Consider the following 24,300-nt stretch of genomic DNA (forward strand, 5'->3'; position numbering starts at 1 on the left):
AATAGCCGTCAGTGTTAATCTTAACTTGGACACTGATTAAAACAGGTTTGCTAAGCATGCTGACATGTAATTGACACACACACACACACACACACACACACACACACACACACACACACACACACACACACACACACACACACACACACACACACACACACACACACACACACACAGCTGTCAGTTTTCAAGATTAGTAAATTTGAAATTGGCAGATGTTTTTATTTTTGAATGAAAGAACACTTTCTAATCAACCTGAACATTTATTTCATATAATAGCCATTTATCACTTCATTAGCAACTGGGTAGTATTCATTATTATGCTTTATAAAGGTAGGTGACATCTAGCACACTCTTACATTAAGCTGTAGAGATGAATTAATAATAATATTAGTTGTTGGGTGTCTTAAATAAATCTATGCTTATTTGTTTAATTCTCAGAATGACTTGAGGGAATCACATAAAATGTTATGATTCATTTATGGGTGGGAGTGGAGTAATTCTGCGAATGTCATATGAATAATTTATTATCAGTAATGGAGAAGGGTTAACAAAGTTGTTGTTACAAAGTGTTACAGTAAGAGGGGGATGTTCAAAAAGTTAAAAAATTACTTTACATAACATGATTGGCCTGTAAATTAAGCAACATTTTTACTATTGATGTTATTTATTGAGAATTATTCTGGATAACAAACGTGAGGTAAAATGTTTTTAAAATTTTTGGTCTTTGCTTGCATTAATTAAATTATCATAAATGCATACCACTTTTTTGTAATTAAAAATAAAATTTTTATATATTAAAATAATGAATATAATAGGATTTATTCATTATGATTAAAAAAATGTCACGCTGGCACATTGTATGCAGCCAACTTATTCTGATATTTACTTGGTAAAATTAAGCGTACAGACTGTAAATAGGCAAGTTCTTCTGATTATTAAAATTTTAGCCAAGCTTAAATCAATAAGTAAGTTTTAATAGGTTTAAGTTTGTTTTTATAATTTTTTTGTATCAAATGTAGAACTTTGGCAAGTAACAGTCAAATTAGCTGCCGCACCACAAGAGCTCCAGTCCCTTCATATCATGTGTCTCGTCTTTTACTTTCAATTGATGATGCAAATTTAACATTGCCAACTCCTTTTGTATATAGAGAAGATCCAGTAATTCGACGTATTTCGCCATTGAAAAGTTTTGTAAGGTATGAACCATGCTTTGAAATATTCAATGAATTATGATTGTTATTCAAATATATATATCTTAATGCGGAAAATAAACATCAATAAAATAAATGAAAGCAATGACTTTTTTGATAAATCTGATTTGCTAAATGAGTACTTCACTGATAAAAAAAAATTTGGGTTGATATTTTTGAAAGGTTTGTATTTTCCTAAACAATTTACAGCATTAATATCACAGTTCATATTTTCATTTTTCTGCAAACAAAAAAAAAAAAATCATGTTCTTATTTATTAGCTTAATTCCTTTTCCATTTTTTGGTCAAGAAGATTGACCAAAAAATGGTAAGGGACTCTTTCATGAATTTGTTCCTTTAAGAACATCTACCCTGAAAACCTGAAAATATATAAATTAAACTGTAGTTTATTTTTGTAGAAATTTCACTTAATAATTCCAGAACATCTTAAAAATATATACTTTTCCGAAAACTGATTGATAAAATCATTTAAATACTAATTTAAAACTAAAATTATTAAGTCCTTTTGGGCAATTGAGAATTATTTTCAGTTGTGGCATGTACTTATAGTATACACTCAGCAGTTTTCAGATGAGGTATATGCTTTCTGTAGTGTTTTAAGTCTCATGAGCATACTGCTTACTTAAAAATTATAAAATAGTTAAGGCTGATTTAACCTTTTCAAAGTTATAGAGATTAAGATTTTCTTAATATTAAGAGAAAACTACAAATTATTACACTAATATACCAATTATTGCTCTTGTTAACATCACATTCTGGTTCCAATTCCTTGGTGATATGTACCACTCCTATCAGTAATCAGGATGTCTCTTCTCATTGGCTAATTAGGGGTCATTCACTCTTATGCTGCTACCTCCTTTCTTTTGCTTTCCTGGACATCCTGATCACTGAGAGAAGCAGTGCATGTGACCAAGGAATTAGTAAAATTTTTGGAACATGATGGTGTTAACAAAGGTAATAATTGTGGTGTATTAGTGTAACAATTTGTTGCTCTTAGTGGAAATAGCTCACAAAGTAAACTCTTTTAAAGTCACAATGAGGATTTTCTTGTTCTCTCATGTTTTTATGGGCAGCAGGTTTTAAACTGTCTAGTAAATGCAATAGTCTTAATTCTCACAGTGGAAAACACTCTGTCTTTACCTTAAGTTGCTTTAGTATTGCAACTTTTGGCAATGTCATTTGTTCAAATGACATAGTCAAAAGATTATGCCACCATTGAAAAAAGATAAGACACTACTGTAGTTATAGACTGGCCTGCATGCATAATTCATTCCATTATAGAATAGCCTGAGTTGTTTGTTATGATTGAAGTCCACCATTTCTGATCAATAGTTAAATTTGATTATGTGCATATACATTTATTGGGACACTGTATTTTATAATGCAATACACTTTTGGCATTGTCAAAAGAAAATGTGCTTTTTGGAATTAGCATTTCTTTATTTTTAAAGTAACGCTGTATAATAATTGAAACTTATTTCATGTTTTATTTAGTGGTGGTCGTACCATGACTGTGATAGGTGATAATTTAACATCAGTGCAGCAGCCAAGAATGGTTATTTTTCTTAATGACAGCCTTTTGAATGAAACAGTAAGTACTTGAATGAACAAAACAACTGTTTCTTACATTTGTATATTTTTCATTATAATTTATTCATTGAAGGTTCTATTATTGGCATTCTGAATTTAGCTGGAATCTCAAATGGATTGTACAATGGAAGTTGTTTGTTATTATAAGAGAGAGAGAGAGAGAGAGAGAGAGAGAGAGATAGATCCTTACATAATGCAATATTAACTATAATTACATGCTGCATCACATAAGGTTATATTTACAATAATATACATGAACGGCACTCATATCTATTCTATGGAGGCACTTTGATGCACTCTTGTTTAAATATGCGTACATATGGTGAGACTTTGCCCCCACATGTAGCAAACGAGTTTTGTCTTGGCAGGTGGTGTGAAGAGGAGCACGAGCTTGTTCTTATTGGCTTCTGTGACTCGAGCAAGCTGCTAAGACCTTTCCTATAGGTTTTATTGGTGAACTTATTCAAGTCGGCATTGAGGTGCTATACATCTGTTAGCATTTGATTTGGGAGAAAGCAATCTGAGATATGAAGTCTTCAATACTTCATGCAGAGCATCGGGGTCGACCAAAGTTCTGGCTTGGGTATTCCCCAGTAACACAAATCCCAAATGAGTGGTGTTGAGATTTGTTCTGTGTTTGTTATTTGGTTTTTAGGAGCATTAGCAACTAAGGCCATATTGCTCCAGGAATATGCAGTGGTCATTCCCTGACCTTTCCGCATCCTCCGTATTTGGTGGTGACTGGCTCGAACCCCGGTCTAATCAAGAAGTGTGTGCTATGCACTGCTGCTCCTTCCCACCTGGCTACGGAGGCGCCCCCTAAACCTTGAACAGTATTTCTTAATAGGTATGAAACGTTAATAGCTTCCACTATTAATTCTTTGAATGCTTCCCACTTAGAATTTGCTGTTGGTAACATCATCAGTTGTCCCACTGTACAGAATTTAAAAACTGTCTGAGACCACTATAGTCACCTTTACGGAAGCAAAAACCCCTTACTTTACCCCTGATGGTAATTATATCTTTAAGTAAATCCCACATCAGTACATTGTGATCACTGCCACCTAATGGTTCCTTTATCTGCAAATTCTTATCACTGCATCATTTCATTGTACTTATGTGGTGCAGTGAAATATGTATGTGATGGACTGCTGGTGACAGATGGACTTAATTCAGTTCATCTGGACTAACAGTGTTTACAGTCTGCCAAGATATACTTCTTGTGGAGAGCACATATTTGGTGAGCCCATCACTTCTTTTGGACTTCATAGAATAAATCAGCTAACTTGCTTCTTCTTTCTGGTGGCATCTTCATTAAGTCTGAGCTTCCTATTTAATGGGGTTGTAGTTTCTGAGCTTCTTACTGGACTGGACTAACTGGATCTGTGTTTTAAATATAATATATATATTTTTGGGTATTTATGTATATTGTATAAGTGGATTCATGTATGCGGGGATGCCAGTTTTTGTAGGGAACACTTATTATAATAAATAAAATAAAAATGTACTTATGTGGTGCAAGGTAATTAACAGTATCCTTCAGTAAGATGTCTAAGAAATATAATGTAAAATTTCAGAAGACATGTGTGATTTTCTATGTATTGTAAAATGTGGAAAAGGTAACATGTTTGCATTGTGTCTGTATTTGGATCATTTATCATAGAACATAATCTTCCAATGAGTTATGCTAATCATGCAGGCATGTTATTCAAAAATATGTTTTCTTGATAGTGAAATAGCAAAACAGTATGGTTGTTGAGTAACAAAACCAGCAGGAATTGTTAATGAAATTGCATGGAGAGAAAAAGAAAAGGTAATGATTGCTCTAAAAAATTATGCCATTTTTGATTGCTACAGATGGAAGTAATCAAAGCGATTCCAAGTTATATCCCACTGTGGTGACTTTTCATTAAAAAAAAAAAAATCATTAAATCAAAAGCAGCTTGCTCTTGGTACCAATGTCTGGAAGATAACTCTACAGGGTACAAAATTAGATATCTTCTGAACAATCTGGAAATGTGGGATTCTTTTAAAAACTTTCTGGCACTTAGTGTTGATAATGTCCCTGCTATGGTGAGCCTCATAACTGAATTAGCAAGGGTAGTAAAATAAAAGATTGAGCAGTTGATAACAATATGTTGTTCTTATAAGTCCATTCATTTTTGTGATGAAAAGAGGGATGCATGTCTTCCTATGATAATAGATAGTAGTAAATATCCACCAAATATTCAGCCACTTCCTAGAAAGAAGTGCTAAAAGGAAAGATAGAATTCAAACAGTTTCAGTTAATGCATGCTATTGAAATAAAAAAAAAATATTTTGAAGAATGTGTAGTCTTGGGGTAAATGTTTAAGTAAGCTAACAGAATAGTGGCAACCTCTTCCAAGTCTATTTAAAGAAGAGGGTAGAAGTGACAAGAAAAGCCACATGAGCACTTTCCAGAGTTACCAAAATGAAAAGAAAGTATAACAAGTGATCATGAGTGAGTGGTAAGGTAAGATAAAAATGTTTGCAGGACCAGTATTTTTCTTTGATCACAGTAGATCATTACTTAGAGCTTTTGGAGCATGACACCATGATAAATGTTGAATGCTGCTGCAAATTGTAGCAGTATTTGTGACACAGCCAGCACACTAAATGTATTTCTTATAGCTCACCTTAATATTTTTACTGCATTGTTATGCAGTTATGCAGAATGTCTCTCTCTCTCTCTCTCTCTCTCTCTCTCTCTCTCACACACACACACACACACACACACAGAGGTAAGAATTGTGTGTGAAGTTTGCACTTGATTTATTTAATTGGGATAGAAACATCACTCTTAATAGCTATACCTTTTATTCTATAACTTCTCTGGTTCCTGAACTGGAACCAGAGAAGTTATATAGTTATAAAGTTATAATGCTCTGGAAGGTAAGCTTTATCATATGGATGATAATGTGCAGTCTGCAGTAATGAGGTGGTTTAAAGAACAGTAATGTTAATTATAATCTGTTGGATTTGCTGTGCAGTGTTGTGACAAATGTCTCAACACCTGTGACTTTGCATATTCTTTCGTAAAGCAATGTATTTTCTCTGTTTCATTCGCTTATTGTCCATTGGAAAATTGAATGATTTATTTTATGATAAAGTAATATAATTAGTGTTAGTAATTAGTAAAATTATAATGTCATATAATTAGCATATGCAGTGCCAGATTAATGCATGTGCTAGCAGGGCCCTTGCTTGGGGCACCATTCTTTAAGGGGTGTAAATTTTACAAAACATTAAATATATATATATCCTTAGTAAAAGGGGCACTGAAAAATCTTTCTGCTTGGGGTGCAAAAATTCCTTGGTCTGGCACTGAGTATATGTCAAATATATCATTCAACAGCCACATCAAAGTTTCTTATTAAAGCTGTTTTTTTTTTCAGATTTGTGAAGTTCACAGTAATTCAATGATGCAGTGTCCTTCTCCATCTATAATTGGCATACTTTCAAGTTTTCATTTACCAGTTTATGAATATTATGGTGAAGAATACAGAGAAGTTTGGAAATTTAGAATTGGATTTATTATGGATGATGTTTATTCATTAAGAGAACTTCAAGAAAATTTTCCCAACCTTCATTCTGATTTGATGTATGTGAGAGATCCTAAATTTTCTACTTTTGAAAATAATGGAATAAAACTGTATAAAGGAGAGTCTTTAGTGATTGAAGTAAGTATGACTCAAAAGAAAAGTGATCTCTTTTTAATTCATTATTTTATATATTGAGAACAGTGTGTAGCACACGCTTCTTGATTAGACCGGGGTTCGAGCCCGTCACCACCAAATACGGAGGATGCGGAAAGGTCAGGAATGACCACCGCATGTTCACGGAGCAATATGGCCTTAGTTGCTAATGCTCCTAAAAAACAAACAACAACAACCCAGCCTGGATAAAGGGTGAGGGTTGGCCTCAGGAAGGGCATCTGGCCATAAAAATTTCATGCCAAAATAGTAAAAATGCTGACCTCATATAGTAATGGGGGAAAAAAAAAATTTTTATATATTGAGAAATAACTATACTGTGTTTTGACAGTTTTCATTAGTATTATAAAAGTTACGGTACCCTGATGAACATTGAAGTACAGTAACTTAGTTTGGAGTGTACTTCTTTGACCTTGGTAATGAGCTTTATGGGTGCTGCTGTGGATAGTGTTCCTATTTTTATGTGGAAAAGTGCTGGGTTTGATTCCTATCACTAGATGAAGTTGAAAAATACTTCCTGATGAAATGGAATAAACTTTTTTAACACTGACTGAATTAGTTGGATGAGGACTGCATAGTTTTCATCTAACAAAAAAAAAAACAGGCAAACTGAACATAAAATTCGTGCACTTTACATAGTTGATATACTGATATCTTATGGCCTCATTAGCTTGGTGCAAGTTCTTAATAACTTGCTCCTTAATACTAATGATGTGTCAGTACTCACAGTTAGGCATTGATTATGATTTTTAGTTTCTTCAGTTCAGCTGTTATTATAGAATTATTTCTCACTTTTTAGAAAATTATTTTCATTTTGTACTGCATGTGTGTATGTTTGTGTGCAGGAGAAGAATACCCTCTTTTTCACCAGAATTAATACAGTTTTGAGGTGTGTTTGAAAATGCAAAAAGAACCTAAAAAGTATATTCTAAATATTGTTTTTAGTTCAGATTCCATAGCTCCCTCCCAGTTTCTTCACACTGAAATCTCTGTCTAACTACATTATATATAGCTCCTCTGACTGTGTGGTTGTTCTTGAGTATAAGCAGAAAATCTATTTAATTTATATAATCTTTCATATATATTACATACATATTGTTTTAATTTATGTCCATCTGCACTGATGTCATCAGCAAGTTGCCACCTATGTTGTTGCTTACAGCAGCCTGACTTGCATTTACAGCACTGTGACTTGTGCTCTTTTAATTTCATAAAAGTAATTATCATGTTTTGATTATTGAGAAGTCTAGACCTGCTTTCATTGTGCTATATTGGATGAAAAAAAAACCCCAAATCTAATTTTATTGTCTTTTATCTACATGCTGTAATTTAAAAATACAAATGATATTGTGAGAGAGCTTTTGAATGAATAGAACTAGTGATGTTAACTGGTTTTGAAATACGTTATAGCAAGTTGTTTTTTGTTTCTACTGTAATGCATGAGAAAATGTTATGTTGATAATTGGAAATTTTTTTCCCATGGCCACTTGATTTTGTAAATACATAATGCATTGATATTTATATAGTGCTGTAAGCTATTTAGTCAGTCAAGCTTCAGTGCTAACAGTTCGTGCATTTCATATTTCATCCTTTAAAATGTCAGATACAAGGTTAAAGAATAAAATATTGGAAAGGTCAGGGTTCACTTGATGCTGTTGTAAAGAAATGTAGTAGAGAGGTTATTAGTATTAGTAATGGCCATATGATGATGAAAACCCCAAACATGAAAGGTATCAAAACCTATAGTACTTAGTACCATGCATGGGTTGAAGGATATGGTGCAAGGAAGCCTAAGGCTTATTTTTATTATTATTTTTTTTTTCTTTGGCTGGTGCAGCCAAAAAAAAAACAAGAAAGAAAAAAGAAAAAAAAAAAAAAAGAGTAAAATAATAATAATAAAATAAATAATTAATAAATAATAAAAGAAAGGGAACTAGACAACCTATGCATTTCCCTCCTTCTTAGGTAACTATCCAGCTGAACTTTCAATTTTCCCAAACTATCAGCCTCTACCACCCTGTAGGTAACTTATTCCAATAATTTATAACTCGCTGGCTAAAATAAAACTTTCCGCAATCCAGTCTAAACATCTCTCTCCATAACTTGAATTTATGGCCCCTAGTTCTAGAATCATTTATAGCCATGAAAATTTCGTCCTCATTCATTTTACTTTTGCCTCTCAGAGCCTTAAACATCTCAATCAAGTTTCCTCTAAGGTTTCTAGTTTCCAAGCTTTGCAATTCACATATTCGAAGCCTTTACTCATATGGATGCCCTTTTGCCGATCTCACCAGGCGAGTTACCCATCTTTGGACCCTTTCAAAAAGCTCAATGTCTTTTTTTTAGGTGTGGTCTCCATGCTTGAATGCACTATTCCAAGTGTGGTCTAACAATAGCCTCATATAATGGGATTATGACATCCTTATCTCTACTAGCAAATGTCCGATAAATTATCGATAGGACACCATGGGCCTTCCTTGCAATCTGTGTACAATGCTTGGAGAACTTCATGTCTGACCATATCGTAACTCCCAAGTCCCTTTCTCACTACTGACTTTAGTTTAACTCCACCAAGTGTATAACTTACTTTGAGGTTACTGTTTCCCAGGTGCAAGACTTTGCACTTTGTTGGATTAAAACAAAGCTGCCACTTTTCTGACCATCTCTGAAGTCTATCTAGGTTGCTCTGAAGAAGTTCTGCGTGGCGGTGATCATTAACTACGTTACCAATCTTTGCATCATCTGCAAATTTAGACATCACACCCTCTATCCCTTCATCGATGTCATTTAAGAAATTCAAAAACAAACTGGTCCCAATACTGATCCCTTGGGAACCCCACTTCTCACATTAACCCAATGTGAGGAATAGCCATTTATCACAACCCTCTGCCTCCTGCCCTGAAGCCATCCTGCTATCTGTCTTGAATGGGTTGAGCACGCTGAATTCTGATGGGATCCTTCCACTTGTTCAGATTACGAACCTAAGGGGGCATAAATTCAAATTAAAAAAAGACAGATGTAGAATAGATGTGCGGAAATTTGTCTTTAGCCAGTGGGTGGTTAATTGCTGGCACAAACTTCCATCTGTCATTGTGGAAGTTGATAGGTTGAATAAATTTAAGGAGGAACTGGACAGGCATTTGGAGGGAATGGTGTGATTTTTTTTTTTTTTTTTTTTTGGCTGATGCTGCATAAGCTCATACACTTGCTTTCTTGCATCACATGCCACTACTACTACTACTACTGTCTAAGGATTTTCCCTGTGATTGCAACCTGTTCCAACTTGTAAAGTAACTGCTCATGTGAGAATTATACTAGAATTATATTAGAAGTAAAGACAAAAGTGATAATGTTTGATAAGAGCAGAGTCTGAAATCAGAAAACAATTGGGCCTAAACTGTAAATCTAAACAAACAATTCTTAAAAAAAAAAAAAAAATCCCACAGAATAAGTGCAGAAATTAAAAGTGCATCCAGAAAACATGCAGGCCTTGTTGCTGAGATGGAAAGACTTGATTTTTTGGATTAAAACAAACAAAACACCAAATGCCTTTAACTTTGCCACCATTCAAGCTAAGGCTCTCAATCCTTTTTGCAACAGTGAAAGACCAGCATGAGGGAGGGAAGGATCCAAGGATGAAGGTTTCAATACAAATAAGGGATGGTTTATGCATTTCAAAGCTAGGTATGCATAACATCAGGGGGCAAGGCAAAACTGCTAGTACTATTGAACAGGAAGCTGAAGGATTTTTTTCCCGAGGGAAACCATTGAATGGGAAGGCTATGGTTCCAGATAGGCCTTCAGTGCCAATGAAACTAGGGTTTTTTTTTTTTTTTTTTTTGTGAGAAGATGCCTTCACGAACATATGTCAATCAGGAAAAAATCACTTCCTGGTTTTTATACCAGAAAAGGACAGACTCACTCTTTTTGTTTGGTTTAAATGCTGTGGTTGATTTCAAGCTGAAACTCTAGTTTGTTTATCATGCCAAAGACCCAATCACTCAAAATTATTTTAAAGGAAGACTGCTTGTCTTCTAGAAATTCAGTCAAAAAGCATGGATAACAGAACAACCTTCCATTTAAAGCTTTGTTACTCCGGAACAGTGATCCCTGGATATCCTCTGCACTTTGCTAACATAGATATCAATATAATGTTGCGGTCTTGCCCCCCAATGCAACATCACTGCTCCAGCCTATGGATCAGAGGATGCCTGCTTCTTTTAAAGCATATTTGCCTGGTTATCTAAACAACAGAAAATACAATGATAGATCCTTGAAAGAATTTTGGGAAGGATTTCAACATTTTGAATGCATTGAAGAATATTGGGAAATCTTAAAAGGAAGGTAAAGAATCCAACCTCAAGGCCACCCAGAGAATTTGTGGCCAGAAATTATTCTTGGTTTCCTGAGATTTGAAGATCAAATGGGACAAATGATTGCTGATGTTCTGGAGATGACTGGGCAATTACAGGTAGAAGTTCAAGCAGATAATATTCAAGAACTGCTTTTCTCTTATTCTCTGAAACTCACCAGTGAAGACCCTGTCTTCTTAGAGGAGCAGATGAAGGTAGTTGATTACTCACCAGTTCATGAGAGTACATCACAAAGTACCATGACAACCATGAGTGAGGCCTTTAAATATGCCCTGCCAGTTTCAAGGAAATAGATCCCAACTTGTAATACAGTACCAAGATTAATAGCATGATAGTCATTGCATAATGGCTATAGAGTAATTTATAGTGAGAAGAGAGCAGGTGAACAAACTTATTTGGATGAATTCTTCATAAAAGGCATCAGGTGCCCTTCAGTCTTTTTTTCCTATGATTTCTCAAAGAAGTCCAACAAAAATCCTTCTAGATGTCATGAGAGTGATAAAGGTGTTCCTTTTGTTCTTTGACTGCAGATATAATGTACAGTGTTCAGTCCAAATCAAATCAGAAATTTAGAAGAATCAAAGTAAGAACTTTCTGAACATTATTATTGCATTTTATACATGATTTCAAGTTAATGAAATATGATTTTGTATTCATATATTTAAAAAGTTGCAAATTAGACCCTTGGTGAAGAATATAATCCCTTACATTATTGGTTTTATAAGAAGACTAGTTTTGACTTATGTCATTGTTTTTATGAGAAAACTGGTTTTGACTTATGTCATTGTTTTTATGAGAAAACTGGTTTTGACTTATTGCATGTCATTTCAACTTATGGTACTTTTCTCAGAATGTAACCTGCTGCAAGTCAAGGGCCACCTTTATGTATGTTTCAGATATTTCAGCATTATTTGAGAAAGAAAAGTTGGCTTGGTGCAGAATTTTCAAAATGTGCTTTGTTTGTCTGGAAAGATATCAGGCCAATTCTTATTTCATAGCCCCCAGCACTCCCACCCACAGAACAACTGCACTAAATTGGGAACAGCAGCTCTAATGGTTTTCAAAATTTCTCACATGTTTATGAGGAAAATTATTAAGTCACAAAGTAATGGGGGGAAAGAAGCAGGAAACTGACCTATAAGCAGTTTATTTTCAACATATTCATTAAAAACATTTATACACTTTTTCCGTTGCTTTATAAAATTATGGAAACCTTGCTGAATATATATATATATATATATATAATAGTGCTACAGGGAGGATGATCAAGAAGTTACCACCCCAAGTCATTAATAGCCTCTTGGATTGCTTGGACTCTATGCAGCCTTATATTGTTATACAGTAGTAAAACTATCATATGTTCTTTCAAAAGTGTGCTGCATTTAGGTATCTCTAGGCTGAAAATACACAAGAACAATGCCATTATAGTTCCAGAAAACAATCACCATTACCGAGTTGTGGAGTTGGGTAGTTTAGGGCCCAAGCATGCATATTAAGAGGCCCTAAAAATAAGTTTGTGATAGCCTTGGACCAACGAAAATTGCATTAATGTGGGACCCCAGAGCAATTGCACTACTTTAGTTAATCTGGCCTTTCCATTACATTTCATACTGATGGCATGCTTTAATCTTCTTTGTAGGGAAGAGTGAATCAGGATACTTCTATTGTATTGTTGCACATTTAGATTTGAGTTGAAAGTGGACCCACAGTTCATCCCATGATTCCATTTCTGATGATGCAGAGGTTAAAAATTATGTTTGCCTCTGGCTATAGCACCAATCAATGTATTTTTTTGCAGTGGGTTTCTAGAATTTGATAAAGTGATGGGACTGGTGTATAAATACTGTTCCTTAAAAATAAATGCAAAGTTTAGGAGAGTTTCATGTTTCTTTATACCTTTATGATATTACTGACTTTCCTTTGTATATTCTTTATATTCTTTGGGATTTTTTTACCAACGTTCATGATTACAAACTGCAGAGGTATGTTATTTGATAATAAAATATACCCAAGATATAAAACAATACATACATTACCTAACTTGTTTTCTTTACAAACAGTAAAGACATATTGATTCTCTTTTCTTTTAACTATAACTACTTAGAGTGATTTTCCTTTTGTAACATCAGTAGTAAGTGTAATAGGAAAAACTGTCATTCTTTGATTCAGATTCTAATCATTATTAATATGTCTCAGAGCAATTTCAATTGACCTATTAGTAAAAGAAAAAGACTAAAAAACATCTATACATTTTTTCACATAGATATTGTTCTTCAATGATTTGCTTTTTTTTTTTTTTTTTTTTATTTTTCCTCACAGAAACAAATCATATATAGACATAAGATATACTGAGTATTATTTTCTACTTCAAAAGTTTTTAATAGGTAATTTTTATTTAATGTCCAGTATTAATTCCATTTCCTGTTTATCTTATAGGGAGAAAACTTACGTTTAGCAGGCACTGAAGGTGAGGTTAATATTACCATAGGAACACAACAGTGCAATCTTACTTCATTTGCAATGACCCAGCTAGTCTGTCTTCCTCCTGAAGTCCAGCCTCGAGGCACAGATGATATAGGCAGAAAAACTGAAACTAACTTACCTATGGTGGTAGTAAGTATGAAGACTATATTCACATAAGAAATTACATGTATGTTTAAGGCCATTAATACTGATATCATTTATATTTATTTTTAAAAGTTTTTAGAGCAGCTTACTGAATTATTATTCCACATGCCCATCAAGTTTTAAAAGATGCTATAGTTAGGAATGCCCATATATATGTTTTGATCTGTTGTGCTGACATTGGTGAGTTTGGTCTCATTAAACACATAAAACATGGGAGTTTATTATTCAAGTGAAATCATTATATATGTAAACCCTATGCATCCAAGCATACAAAAGCTTCATTTTAGGAAGGATGTTTTATCTGTTGGAATAAGTGGGAACAAGAGATGACCAAGACAGACCAAGACTCTTACCAAGACAGATGACTTCTGTAAATTACAACATCTTGAAAGCAGGCACTTGTGAAGAAAATTGATTGAAGTGTTTAAGGCTTTAAATGGATTGAGTAAACTAAATGATAATGGCATTTTCACTGTTTCTCAGAGGACACACATAAGGTGACAAAAATTTTAAATTGATTGATGAAACAAATAGTAATTGATTATTGGAACAAATTTCCATCTGATGTTGTAGAAGTGGGTAGTTTGAATAAATTTAAGGAATAATTAGACAAATTATTAGAGGGGATGGAAAATTGATGTGGGTAGTGTTTTTTTTTTTTTTTTTTTTCCTGATGCTTCTGTACAGGTTTGCTTACTTGCAGTCATTTTTCACTATTAATACTAATATTGATCATAGATGATGCCATCGTTTAATGTTTCTAATGCACTTCTTATTATTTGTTACAGAACTAGACTATTCAAACTTGTTTCCTAACCTCAAAATACTTTATCCTCCTGTATTTTTTATGCAACCAAATCATACTTTAAATTTTCACTTCACTTCACTTCACCTCACTGTAAACTACCAATTTGTTAAAACTTTTCCACACCAAAAAAATATGCTACTGAGTTGTGTACTGCATCTTACTTACAGAATTTTCCTGCTAGGGTACATCACCAACTGGTAAAAAAAAAATCTTCCATATCTTACATATTTAATGAAAACAAGCTGACTAATTCTAGCACAAAGCATAAAAGAAAAAATGGGCATTCGGAATTGATGACCTTATATGATTAGTGAAGTACTAGGTCTTCAAGTACAATTAGGGATTTGTACTCTGCACATGAGAAATAGGGCCTATAATAGTCTAATCACATCACAGTTTATTGGAATGTTTAAACTATTACGAAACAAGGATGGAAGCTCTATTATTTTAATTAGTATTAGTATTAGCCATACAGTACAAGGAAACCACGTGATTTTGCTGCACTTGTGAAAAAAAAAAATAAATAAATAAAAAATAAACAATAAAAATAATTAAAAAATATATATATAATTGTATAAATACTAAAAAGAATAAATGCACAGGGCATAATAGGCTACAGATTGGTAATTGACTATAAAAATATGAGTGATATATCACCATATTTTTCCACAGTAGTAAAAAACTACAAAATTAGTGTAAATGGCATCGATTTAATTGTATCTCATATTGTGACTACCTTCACAGTGAGTTACCATGTATTGCACTACCTCAAATAAGTAATGCTTCACCAATGGACTACCTACCCACCCACCAACAATAGACCAACAAGCCTTGAAACGGAGCTGTGTGGATGGTGGTATCTCCCAAGCTCCCAAGAGAATATGTAACAATGGTTTCTCCATTGGTGAAGCGTTACTTAATTGGGTAGTGCAATACAAGGTAACTCATTGTGAAGGCAGTCACAATATGAGATACAATTAATCGATGCCATTTACACTACTTTTGTAGTTTTTTACTACTGCGGAAAAATATGGTGATATATCACTGATATTTTTATAGATAATTGTATAAAATAATAAAAAAACAAAAAAAAAAAACAAAGACAATAAACTACTTATGTATTTCCCTCCTCGTGTAGTTAACTGTCCAGCTGACCTCTGAATTTCAAAAGCTGTCAGCCTAAGAAACTGACGAAGATAACTTATTCAGTTAGTATTAATAACTGTACAATCCAGTCTAAACCTTTACCCCATAATTTGAATTTATTTTCCATAGTTCTGGGATCATTTATAATAGAAAAAAATTTGACTTTCATTCACTTTGCTTTCCCTTCTCTCAGAGACTATAGAACCCAGTCAGGTTCCTTTTAAGAGGTCTAGGTTCCAAGCTCTGTAGCCCACATATTGCCTTTGTGAATTGGAAAGCAACTCTAATTATGAAAAATGTGAATAACTGAACAACAAAAAATATTTTACTCTACACTGTATTTGCCAACTCACTTAAAGCAAGCTATTAAAACTATTATAGTTTTAATATTAATATTAGTGTGAAAGGATAATTTCACAAGAATTAATTGAAATAGCTGAGATATGCCAGCTGTGGCATATCTCAGCTATTGGCTGGCTTATTTGAGTGGTCATATGTGGTGAGGAGGGTGCAGTATTACACATTTGAGTTGACTGTGTTTCTATCCTGTGTGACTGCTAAATATGGTGCTGTTCTTTCTATGTCATAAACTCCTTTGACCCTATGTGGGTGTCACCAAGTATAAACAGAAAATTTATTTATTTTATTATTGTTATTGACAGATAAAGCAAGAAAGCAAAATTAGCTAAGAAGAAAAAAAAAATTTTTTTTTTTCTAATAATAATATATCCTTCTAATAATATATCCAAATTTGAAATTTATTCAAGCTGCCCACTTCTGGAACATTAGGCAGAAATTTATTACTCATTGAATGAGAACTTCTTCACATTATTCCTATTTCCTCAATTTATGTTGCCTTATGTGAGTCATCCAAGAAAGAAAGAAAGGATGATGAAAATGATACCATCAGCATTTAGTTTATTAAACTCTTTTAAAGTTTTAAACACTTCATTTAGGTTGCATGTTGGAAGTCTAGTTGCTAATGCAATTTACAGGTTGGTAGGTTGGTTAATGACAGTAATAACAAGATCTAGAAAAATTAGGCAGATGGGCTGAGAAATGGTAGCTGACGTTTAATATCAACAAATGCAAAGTACAGTACTGCATATGGGTAGCAGTAATCCCAGAGTAAAATGCCACCTGTGTGGTACTACACTCAAGGTAGTGGAAAATGAAAAAGATCTGCGGTTAATTGTGCAGTCAGATATGAAGTTCTTTGAGCAGTGCAAACAGGCTGCCGAGACAGCTCATGGAGTTTTGTCAATGATATACAGGAATTTTGCCAGCAGGGATAAGGAGGTGATTATACTATTGTATAAGGCAATGGTCAGGCCACATCTTGAGCACTGCATACAGATCTGGAGGCCTCATTTTAGGAAGGATGTAGAGCTGCTGGAATGGGTAGAGAGAAGAGCAACGAGATTGGTGAGGGGAACAAAAAAGTGCTCTTACTAAGAAGGGCTTCAGTTCTGCAAATTGCAGTTTCTGGAGACTAGGCACCTGCAAGGTGATCTAATTGAGGTGTTTAAGGCTTTTAATGGATTGAGCAAGCTCAATGCTTATGGAATTCTTCCTCTTGCTCAGACTGCACACGAGGGGGCATAAATTCAAATTGAGGAAGGATGATTGCATAATAAATGTGCAGAAGTTTGCCTTTATCCAGCTGGTGGTTGATTGCTAAAACAAACTTTTCATCTGTTGTTGTGGAAGTAGATAGCTTAAATAAATTCAAGGAAGAACTTGACAAACTATTGGATGGAATGGATAGGTGAAATGGGAAGGGTTTTTTTTTTTTTTTTTTTTTGGCTGATGCAGTATAAGCTTGTTTTATTGCATCATTTTCACTACTAATACTAACAGAGGGGTGCCCTTAACAAGAAGGCTTCAGTTCTGCCAATTGCAGCATCTGGAGACTAGGCACCTGCAAGGTGATCTGACTGAGGCGTTTAAAGCCTTGAATGGATTAAGCAAGCCTAATGTCGAAAGCATTCTTTCTCTTGCTCAGATTACACACATAGAGGGCATAAGGAAGGATGTATAAATTCAAATTGAGGAAGGATGGTTGTAGAATAGATGAGTAGGAGTTTGCCTTTGGCCAGTGGGTGGTTGTTTGCCGGAACAAACTTCCATCTGTTTTTATGGAAGTGGATAGCTTGAATAAATTCAAAGAACTAGAGAAACTATTGGAGGGGATGGATAGGTGAAATGGGTTTTTTTTTTTGGCTGATGCTGTATAAGTTTGCTTTCTTGCATCATTTGTCAGTATTAATATTAATACCAACTCCTTTCTTTCCTGTAAGAATATCCTTTTGTGTCTCCATGTAATCTTGTTACTCTTTTCTGTATCCTTTCCAGCAGATCTACATCCTTCCTAAAATGAAAGCTACAGACTTGTATGCAGCATTCATGATGTGGCCTAACCATTCTCTAATACAATCATCCCTTTGTCTCTACTCACAGAGTTTCTGTATATTGTTGACAGAACCCCATGAACTCTTCTAGGAGCCAATATGCACTGTTCAGAGAACTTTATCTTATGCTGTACAGTTATCCCGAGGTTCTTTCATTATCAACTACTTTAAGTTAATACTACTCAAATGGTGTTATTTTGGGATTACTGCCTCCCAAATGCATTTATCAGCATTAAATCTCAGTTGCTATTGTTCCAGCCCATCTGCCTAGTTTGTCTATATCTTGAAGTAGCATATCCTGATTAATGTTATTAGCCACCCTGCCCACTTTTGTACCATCAGCAAACTTAGATATTAAACTTGAAACATCTACATCATGAAACATATACATTAGTAAATATGAAACAGTAAGGGACCTAACATGAGTCTTGTGTTAACCTGATCATAACATTAATTTGTGAAGAACAGTAGCCATTTATAACTTCTGTTCACCTACCACTTAATAATTCCTTTTTTCTTTCACAGTAACCTGCTCCTAATGGCACGTTGCTCCAATGTATATAACATTCATAGATGTGTAACAGTATCGAAAGCTTTGCTGACATCAGGGTGTGTCATGTAGTCAGCAATATGTATAAGATAATCAGTATTTATGCCATTCACATCAAGTAGGCCAATGTGGTTCTTGCTTTTCCTTCTAGAGTTAACATAAGCAAATAAATAATTTTTTTTTTTTTTTTCCTTTTTTCATTCTTCAACATGGACTTCTTATAATCTTCCTTAGCATGTGTGATCCCCTGAGTAATTTGATTGCAAAACAATATATTTATCTGTGATCCAGAAGAAAAAAAAAAAAAGGGTTGCTCACAGACTAATTTATACCTTCTGTAGGATTCAATGCCCCCAGACAATGTTGCCTCTGTATGTCTCTATTTACAAATAAACAATATATTTCAATTTTTTTGATAAGTTTTCTCTAACCAAAGTTCACTTATCTTCTGACAAGATAGCATAACATTGATACAGTTTCAAGGGTATTTATGTTCGTTTAGAATCACAAGCACTTCTCTTTTCAGATGTTCTTTTATTTGAAAATGCTAAACTATTTTGGCAGCTCATTGAAAAGGTGATGCAAATTTCAGCAAGAGTTCGACAGAGTCCAGGAACATCAAGTGGATAGTATTATTCTAGCATTCAATGCCTAGGAACATTACAGTAATAATAATAAAAAAAATGGGATAAGATAATAGAATAAAATTCCACCTAGGTGTATAACAGACTTTGTTCTGAAGATGCATTATGGTCCATGATTATATATCTTGGGATACACAGGTGTACAAACATGAGCTAGTAAGTTACACATTGCAATACAATATATTTATCTGTGATCCAAAAAAAAAAAAAAAAAAGATTGGTCACAACTGGCTTAAAGTAGTATCCCCAGGGATTATTATTATCATCATTATTAATTAATAAGCTCTATAAGCTGTATTGCATGCATCCTTCCTCCATGTGGTTATTCCTGTTTTCATTTAAAAATGTTTAATATTTAAAATTTTTGATACTACTTGAATAGCAGAATCAGAGAAGGGATCTGTTAATATTTTTAATATCTAATGAATAAAAGCTATAAAATGAGAGGTATACTTAATAATGTCTCTCTATTGTTACAGGTTCGAGTTGGTAGAAACCTGAGGTTTGAATTGGGCTTTTTACGCTATGAAGTAGCTAAAAAATATGAGCTTCCACCTGAAGCAATTGGTGGTATTGCTTCAGGTGGAGCCATTCTTATGCTGTTGTCACTTATAATTTTGGCTGTTCTGCGGCACAAGAGCTCTCAAGCTGAAAGAGAATACAAGAGGATACAATTACAAATGGATACATTAGAAAATAGTGTACGATCAGAATGTAAGCAAGGTAAGTTATTAAAATTAATAGCAAGATTTATAGTTCACCTAATAGACAACGTTAAAGATATTTATTTTATATTAAATAAGCTAAATTGTTAAATTATCTAAGTTCTTTAAGTGTCAAAGTCAAAGGCCTTACTGATAGTCGATACAGGCCACATACAGATATGAGGGCTGTTGTTATTTATTTTTGTTGTTATTTGGTTTTTTTTTTAGGAGCATTAGCAACTAAGGCCATATTGCTCCGGTGGGGTGGTCATTTCCTGACCTTTCCGCATCCTCTGTATTTGGTGGTGACGGGCTCGAACCCCGGTCTAATCAAGAAGCGTGTGCTACGCACTGCTGCTCCTTCCCACCTGGCTACGGAGGCGCCGGTATGAGGGCATTACATACTGTAACACACACCCTCCTAGCTAAATGGCTGTACAGGAGTGATTTTTGTAAATAGATTTCAGTACTGCTACTACTATTACTAATAATAATAATAAATATTATAGTACAAGGTCCTGACCAGCTATAACCAAGAAGATACCAGACCACTTGGAGAACCAGAACAGTGTGGTCAAGCAGTAGAAGGGAGGTAAGCCGATGAACAAAGGACTCAAGGAGCAATTAACCATTGATGTGGCAGTTACAGAGTAAGCCTACAGGGAAGCACTGCAACCTGCACATGGCCTATATTAACTATCACATGACCTTTGACTCCATGCTCCATAGCTGGTTGATAGACACACTGAAGATCTACAAAGTCGATCTGACACTGACACTCTTCCTAGAAACAACCATGGTAAAATGGAGGACCACCGTCAAGGTTAAGAATGTCATGACCAGACTGATCCCCATTAGAAGAGGAATCTTTCAGGGAGATGCCTTGAACTTACTATGGTTCTGTCTAGCATTCAACCACTGTACGCTCTCTCACCCGATGTATGTGGATAACATCAAACTCTATGCGGCAACCGAGAATCAACTCCAACAGCTATCCAGATTACTGAACAGTTCGGCACTGACATCAGGATACAATTTGGCCTAGAAAAATGCAAGACCTATGGATTGCATCAGGGAAATCTAGTCAGCTGAAACTACTAACTAAAGACCAGTGAAGATTATTGAAGCAATGAGAGGAGAGATCTACAAATATCTGGGGATGGTGCAAGCTTAACAGTTAGAACATAAGGAGATTTAAGGCTTGCCTGACTGAGAAATACCCTTAGAGACTGAAAGGCATGCTTAAAGCAAAGCTGAATGGTGGGAACATTGTCAGAGCCATAAACACCTATGTAGCCCAGTACTAACATACTCCTTCAGGATCATAGATTGGACCAACACTGAACTGGAAGAGATTATGAGATTGACTAGGATAATGATGACCAAGAACCACCAACAGCACCTGAAGTTGGCCTTCAATAGCCTGGCCATACATACCCCAGCAAGAAGGAGGGAGGGGTTTGATGGACCTCGTTGAACAAAAGAAGAAGGCAATTAAGAACCTGAGCAATTACTTCCAGGAAAACACAACACCAGTCTACCAAGCCATAAGGAAGATAGACAAACAGCACACACTGAGACCCCACTTATGCAGACAGAAGAAACAAAGACAGAAAGATAGGCAAAGAAGGCACTCCGTGCCAGATACTACAGTGATCTCCATCAAGACTACACATAAAATGGCTAACAATGAATGGCTTGTAGTGGGAAGCTTTTACCTGAGACCAAGGGATTCATTCTTGCCATCCAAGACCAGGTAATCAGTACCAGGAACTACAGGAAATACACCACCAAGGATCCTCAGAGTGACAGACGACATGTCAATGATGCCACCTGGCCCCAGAAACACTCCAGCATATCACTGCACTATGCAAGGTGATCAACCAGATGGAGTACACTCATAGACCTGACCAGGTCGCTAGGAGATACATCAGAAGCTAGTGCAAAAATACTAGTTGTTCAAAGAAATTGTGCCATATTACAAGCATGAACCCTTTGCCGTACTAGAGACCCCTACCGACAAACTATACTGGGACTGCGCCATCATTATGAAACAATCCTGCACAGCAAACCAGATATAAGTCTCATCGACGAGAAGGAAATGGCTGCCTACCTAATTGACACGGCAGTTCCCAAACCAGCAACCTCAAGAAAACCTATGATGAAAGATCAAGAAATACACAGACCTAAGACAGAAAGTCAAAGAATTGTGGCATATGGAACAAGTAATGACAGTCCTGATGATTGGGTCAACCACCTTCATGGTGCCAAAGAGCCTTCATAAGAATCTAGCAGTAATAGGCCTCCTAGAGAAAACTTTCATGGAACCTCAGAAAGCCACAATCCCGAACACCTCTAGGTAGTCAGAAAGTTCCCACAACCAACAGTAATAATAGTAACCAGGCATAACCAACCACCCTGTGTTCTTGGTACCAGTACCCATCATGGGGTGGAAAAATGCCTCAGGAGAAAAATAGCAACAGTAGCATCATAATTGGAAATAATAATAATGATATTTATTGAAATTAAGTTTAAATGTTTTGGACATATTTGTTATTAATCTGTTCCTTTTATTAAGCATTCTGATTTCTTCAATATAGCTTTTGCTGAGCTTCAGACTGATATGACTGATTTAACAAATGACCTAGAAACTTCAGGCATTCCTACACTAGATCATAGAAGCTATGTAATGAAGGTGTCTTTTCCTGGTGTACTTGACCATCCTGTCCTTCAAGAGAGTAAGGTTAGTTATATGATTTTGTTACATTATGCTTTCCAAAACTTTATAATACCAACCTTTTTCCTATCTTTTTTTTTTTAAAGCTTTTGTTTTGAAGTACTTTGTTCTAAAGTTACACTTCTGCATGGCACTTCAAAACTACAGAGCACTTAAAAACTTATTTTATTTTGCACACCTGAAGTTGAAGTATTTTTTTTATAAAGTGACCTTTTATATCATTGGAGTAAACAAGCTTTCTCAATCAACAATAAAGTAAGCCAAGACATGAACAAATTGATGTCATATATTTGGCAAAAAAAGAACAAAAGGAACTTACTTCACATATTTGGGTCAATATAGAACTAACTAAAAATGCAAACACATCATAGGCTTGTTGCTGACATTTTGTTGGCATATTGCTGCAATGTTTTTTCAGAGTCACATGGTAGGCAGATGTTAGCACTAGTTAAAAGTAGTGTATATATAAAGGGCATGCATACACAGTGACATGTAGACAGAACAGAATGAGAGTGTACTTTAAGAGCATGTTAACAGTTAAAATGGATTAAGAGGAAATCATAGATTCATTGCCCTCCCTCAATGAGCTGATTGATGAGAAAGTTGTTAGAAATGGGATCTGTAGGACCAACAACCATCAGAAAAACACTTCAGAGAAAGGATTATTATGGTTGCACAGCAGCCCTTATAGTGAATCTGTCTTTCAATAATGCATATCACTGGTTATACTGGTGCAGAGAATAGATGCATTAAACATTGCAGCATTGACAGAATGTGATGTGGAATGATAAATCATGCTACTTGGTCCAGGCATCAGGTAGATGTACCTGGGCATAGCATATACCCAATAAATGGTTTCAGCACCAGATTGTATTGTAGCAACAATGAAGATCATTGGTGGTATAGTGTATAGTGTATTTGGGGTCTAACGGCACCAGGGGTTTCCCCCATCTCTGCATGATACAGAACACTGTAGAGGCCAGAGATTTAAAAATGTATGGATATTGTAGAATGTAGTATTGTGTACCATTGTTCATCTGACCTTTTAGCCATTGGGCCCCTGGGGGAGCCCACCATTTACCACACTATGCCCCTGGGAGGCAGGTCAGGTACCCAGTAATTTTTATTGTACTCTGGCAGGGCCTGCCACCTAGTTTCCTGAGATTTCAGCAGCTAGGACCTAAAAAAAGAAGAAGAAATCATTAGGATTGGGTTTGGCCGAAAGGAATATAGATACATAAGTTATGTGATTTAAGATTAAAATTTTGACATGTGTTCGGTGCTAGTAGTGAAGATAGAGAGGGAAGGGAGACTGAAGGCTGGGGGTGAAAGACAGAAGTATGGGGCCAATAGAGAAGATAACCCCAAGAGTTGGTGCATGCCCAACCAGAGGGAAAAGAAGGGGTGAGGAGACAGGAAACCATCTCCCCCCCCGCCAAGGGATAGGGAGTTAAAGTGAATTGGGTAAGAGCACCCTATTCAGACCGCCAGGTGGTGTTGGCAGCTGAGCTGAAGGTCACAGCTCTTGTTCTGAGGTGTCACAGACCCTGGAACAGGTGCCATCCAAGAAAATTGGTGGAAGGACTAAATCAGGAAGATTCTGTGGTGTTGGGAGAGTCCTATGCCTTCTGAAGAGTTCTTGGGCAAATTTGGAAACTGCAGCATAGGTTTCCTCTGATTCCAGGAGATATTGTTCCCAGAGTCTCAGGATGAATTGAATTTTTGATATCAGAATGCACCAAAGGTCCTCATATAATGGGC

At 35.3% G+C, this 24,300-nt stretch overlaps 1 protein-coding gene across 1 annotated transcript in view; it reads left to right on the top strand.

Moving 5' to 3' along the window:
- LOC150086741 (plexin-B-like) overlaps window positions 1-24,300 on the top strand; it is a 238,715-nt gene that overhangs the window by 140,205 nt on the left and 74,210 nt on the right. The window contains exons 17-22 of the mRNA XM_090372734.1: window positions 1,023-1,199; window positions 2,709-2,805; window positions 6,221-6,505; window positions 13,348-13,524; window positions 19,578-19,821; window positions 22,403-22,545. Coding sequence (XP_090228860.1) covers window positions 1,023-1,199; window positions 2,709-2,805; window positions 6,221-6,505; window positions 13,348-13,524; window positions 19,578-19,821; window positions 22,403-22,545 — 1,123 coding nt within the window. The remainder of the gene's footprint in view (window positions 1-1,022; window positions 1,200-2,708; window positions 2,806-6,220; window positions 6,506-13,347; window positions 13,525-19,577; window positions 19,822-22,402; window positions 22,546-24,300) is intronic.

This window comes from Mastigoproctus giganteus, chromosome 4, assembly GCF_048544385.1.
Source record: "Mastigoproctus giganteus isolate SK-2022 chromosome 4, ASM4854438v1, whole genome shotgun sequence".
Lineage (NCBI taxonomy): Eukaryota > Metazoa > Arthropoda > Arachnida > Uropygi > Thelyphonidae > Mastigoproctus > Mastigoproctus giganteus.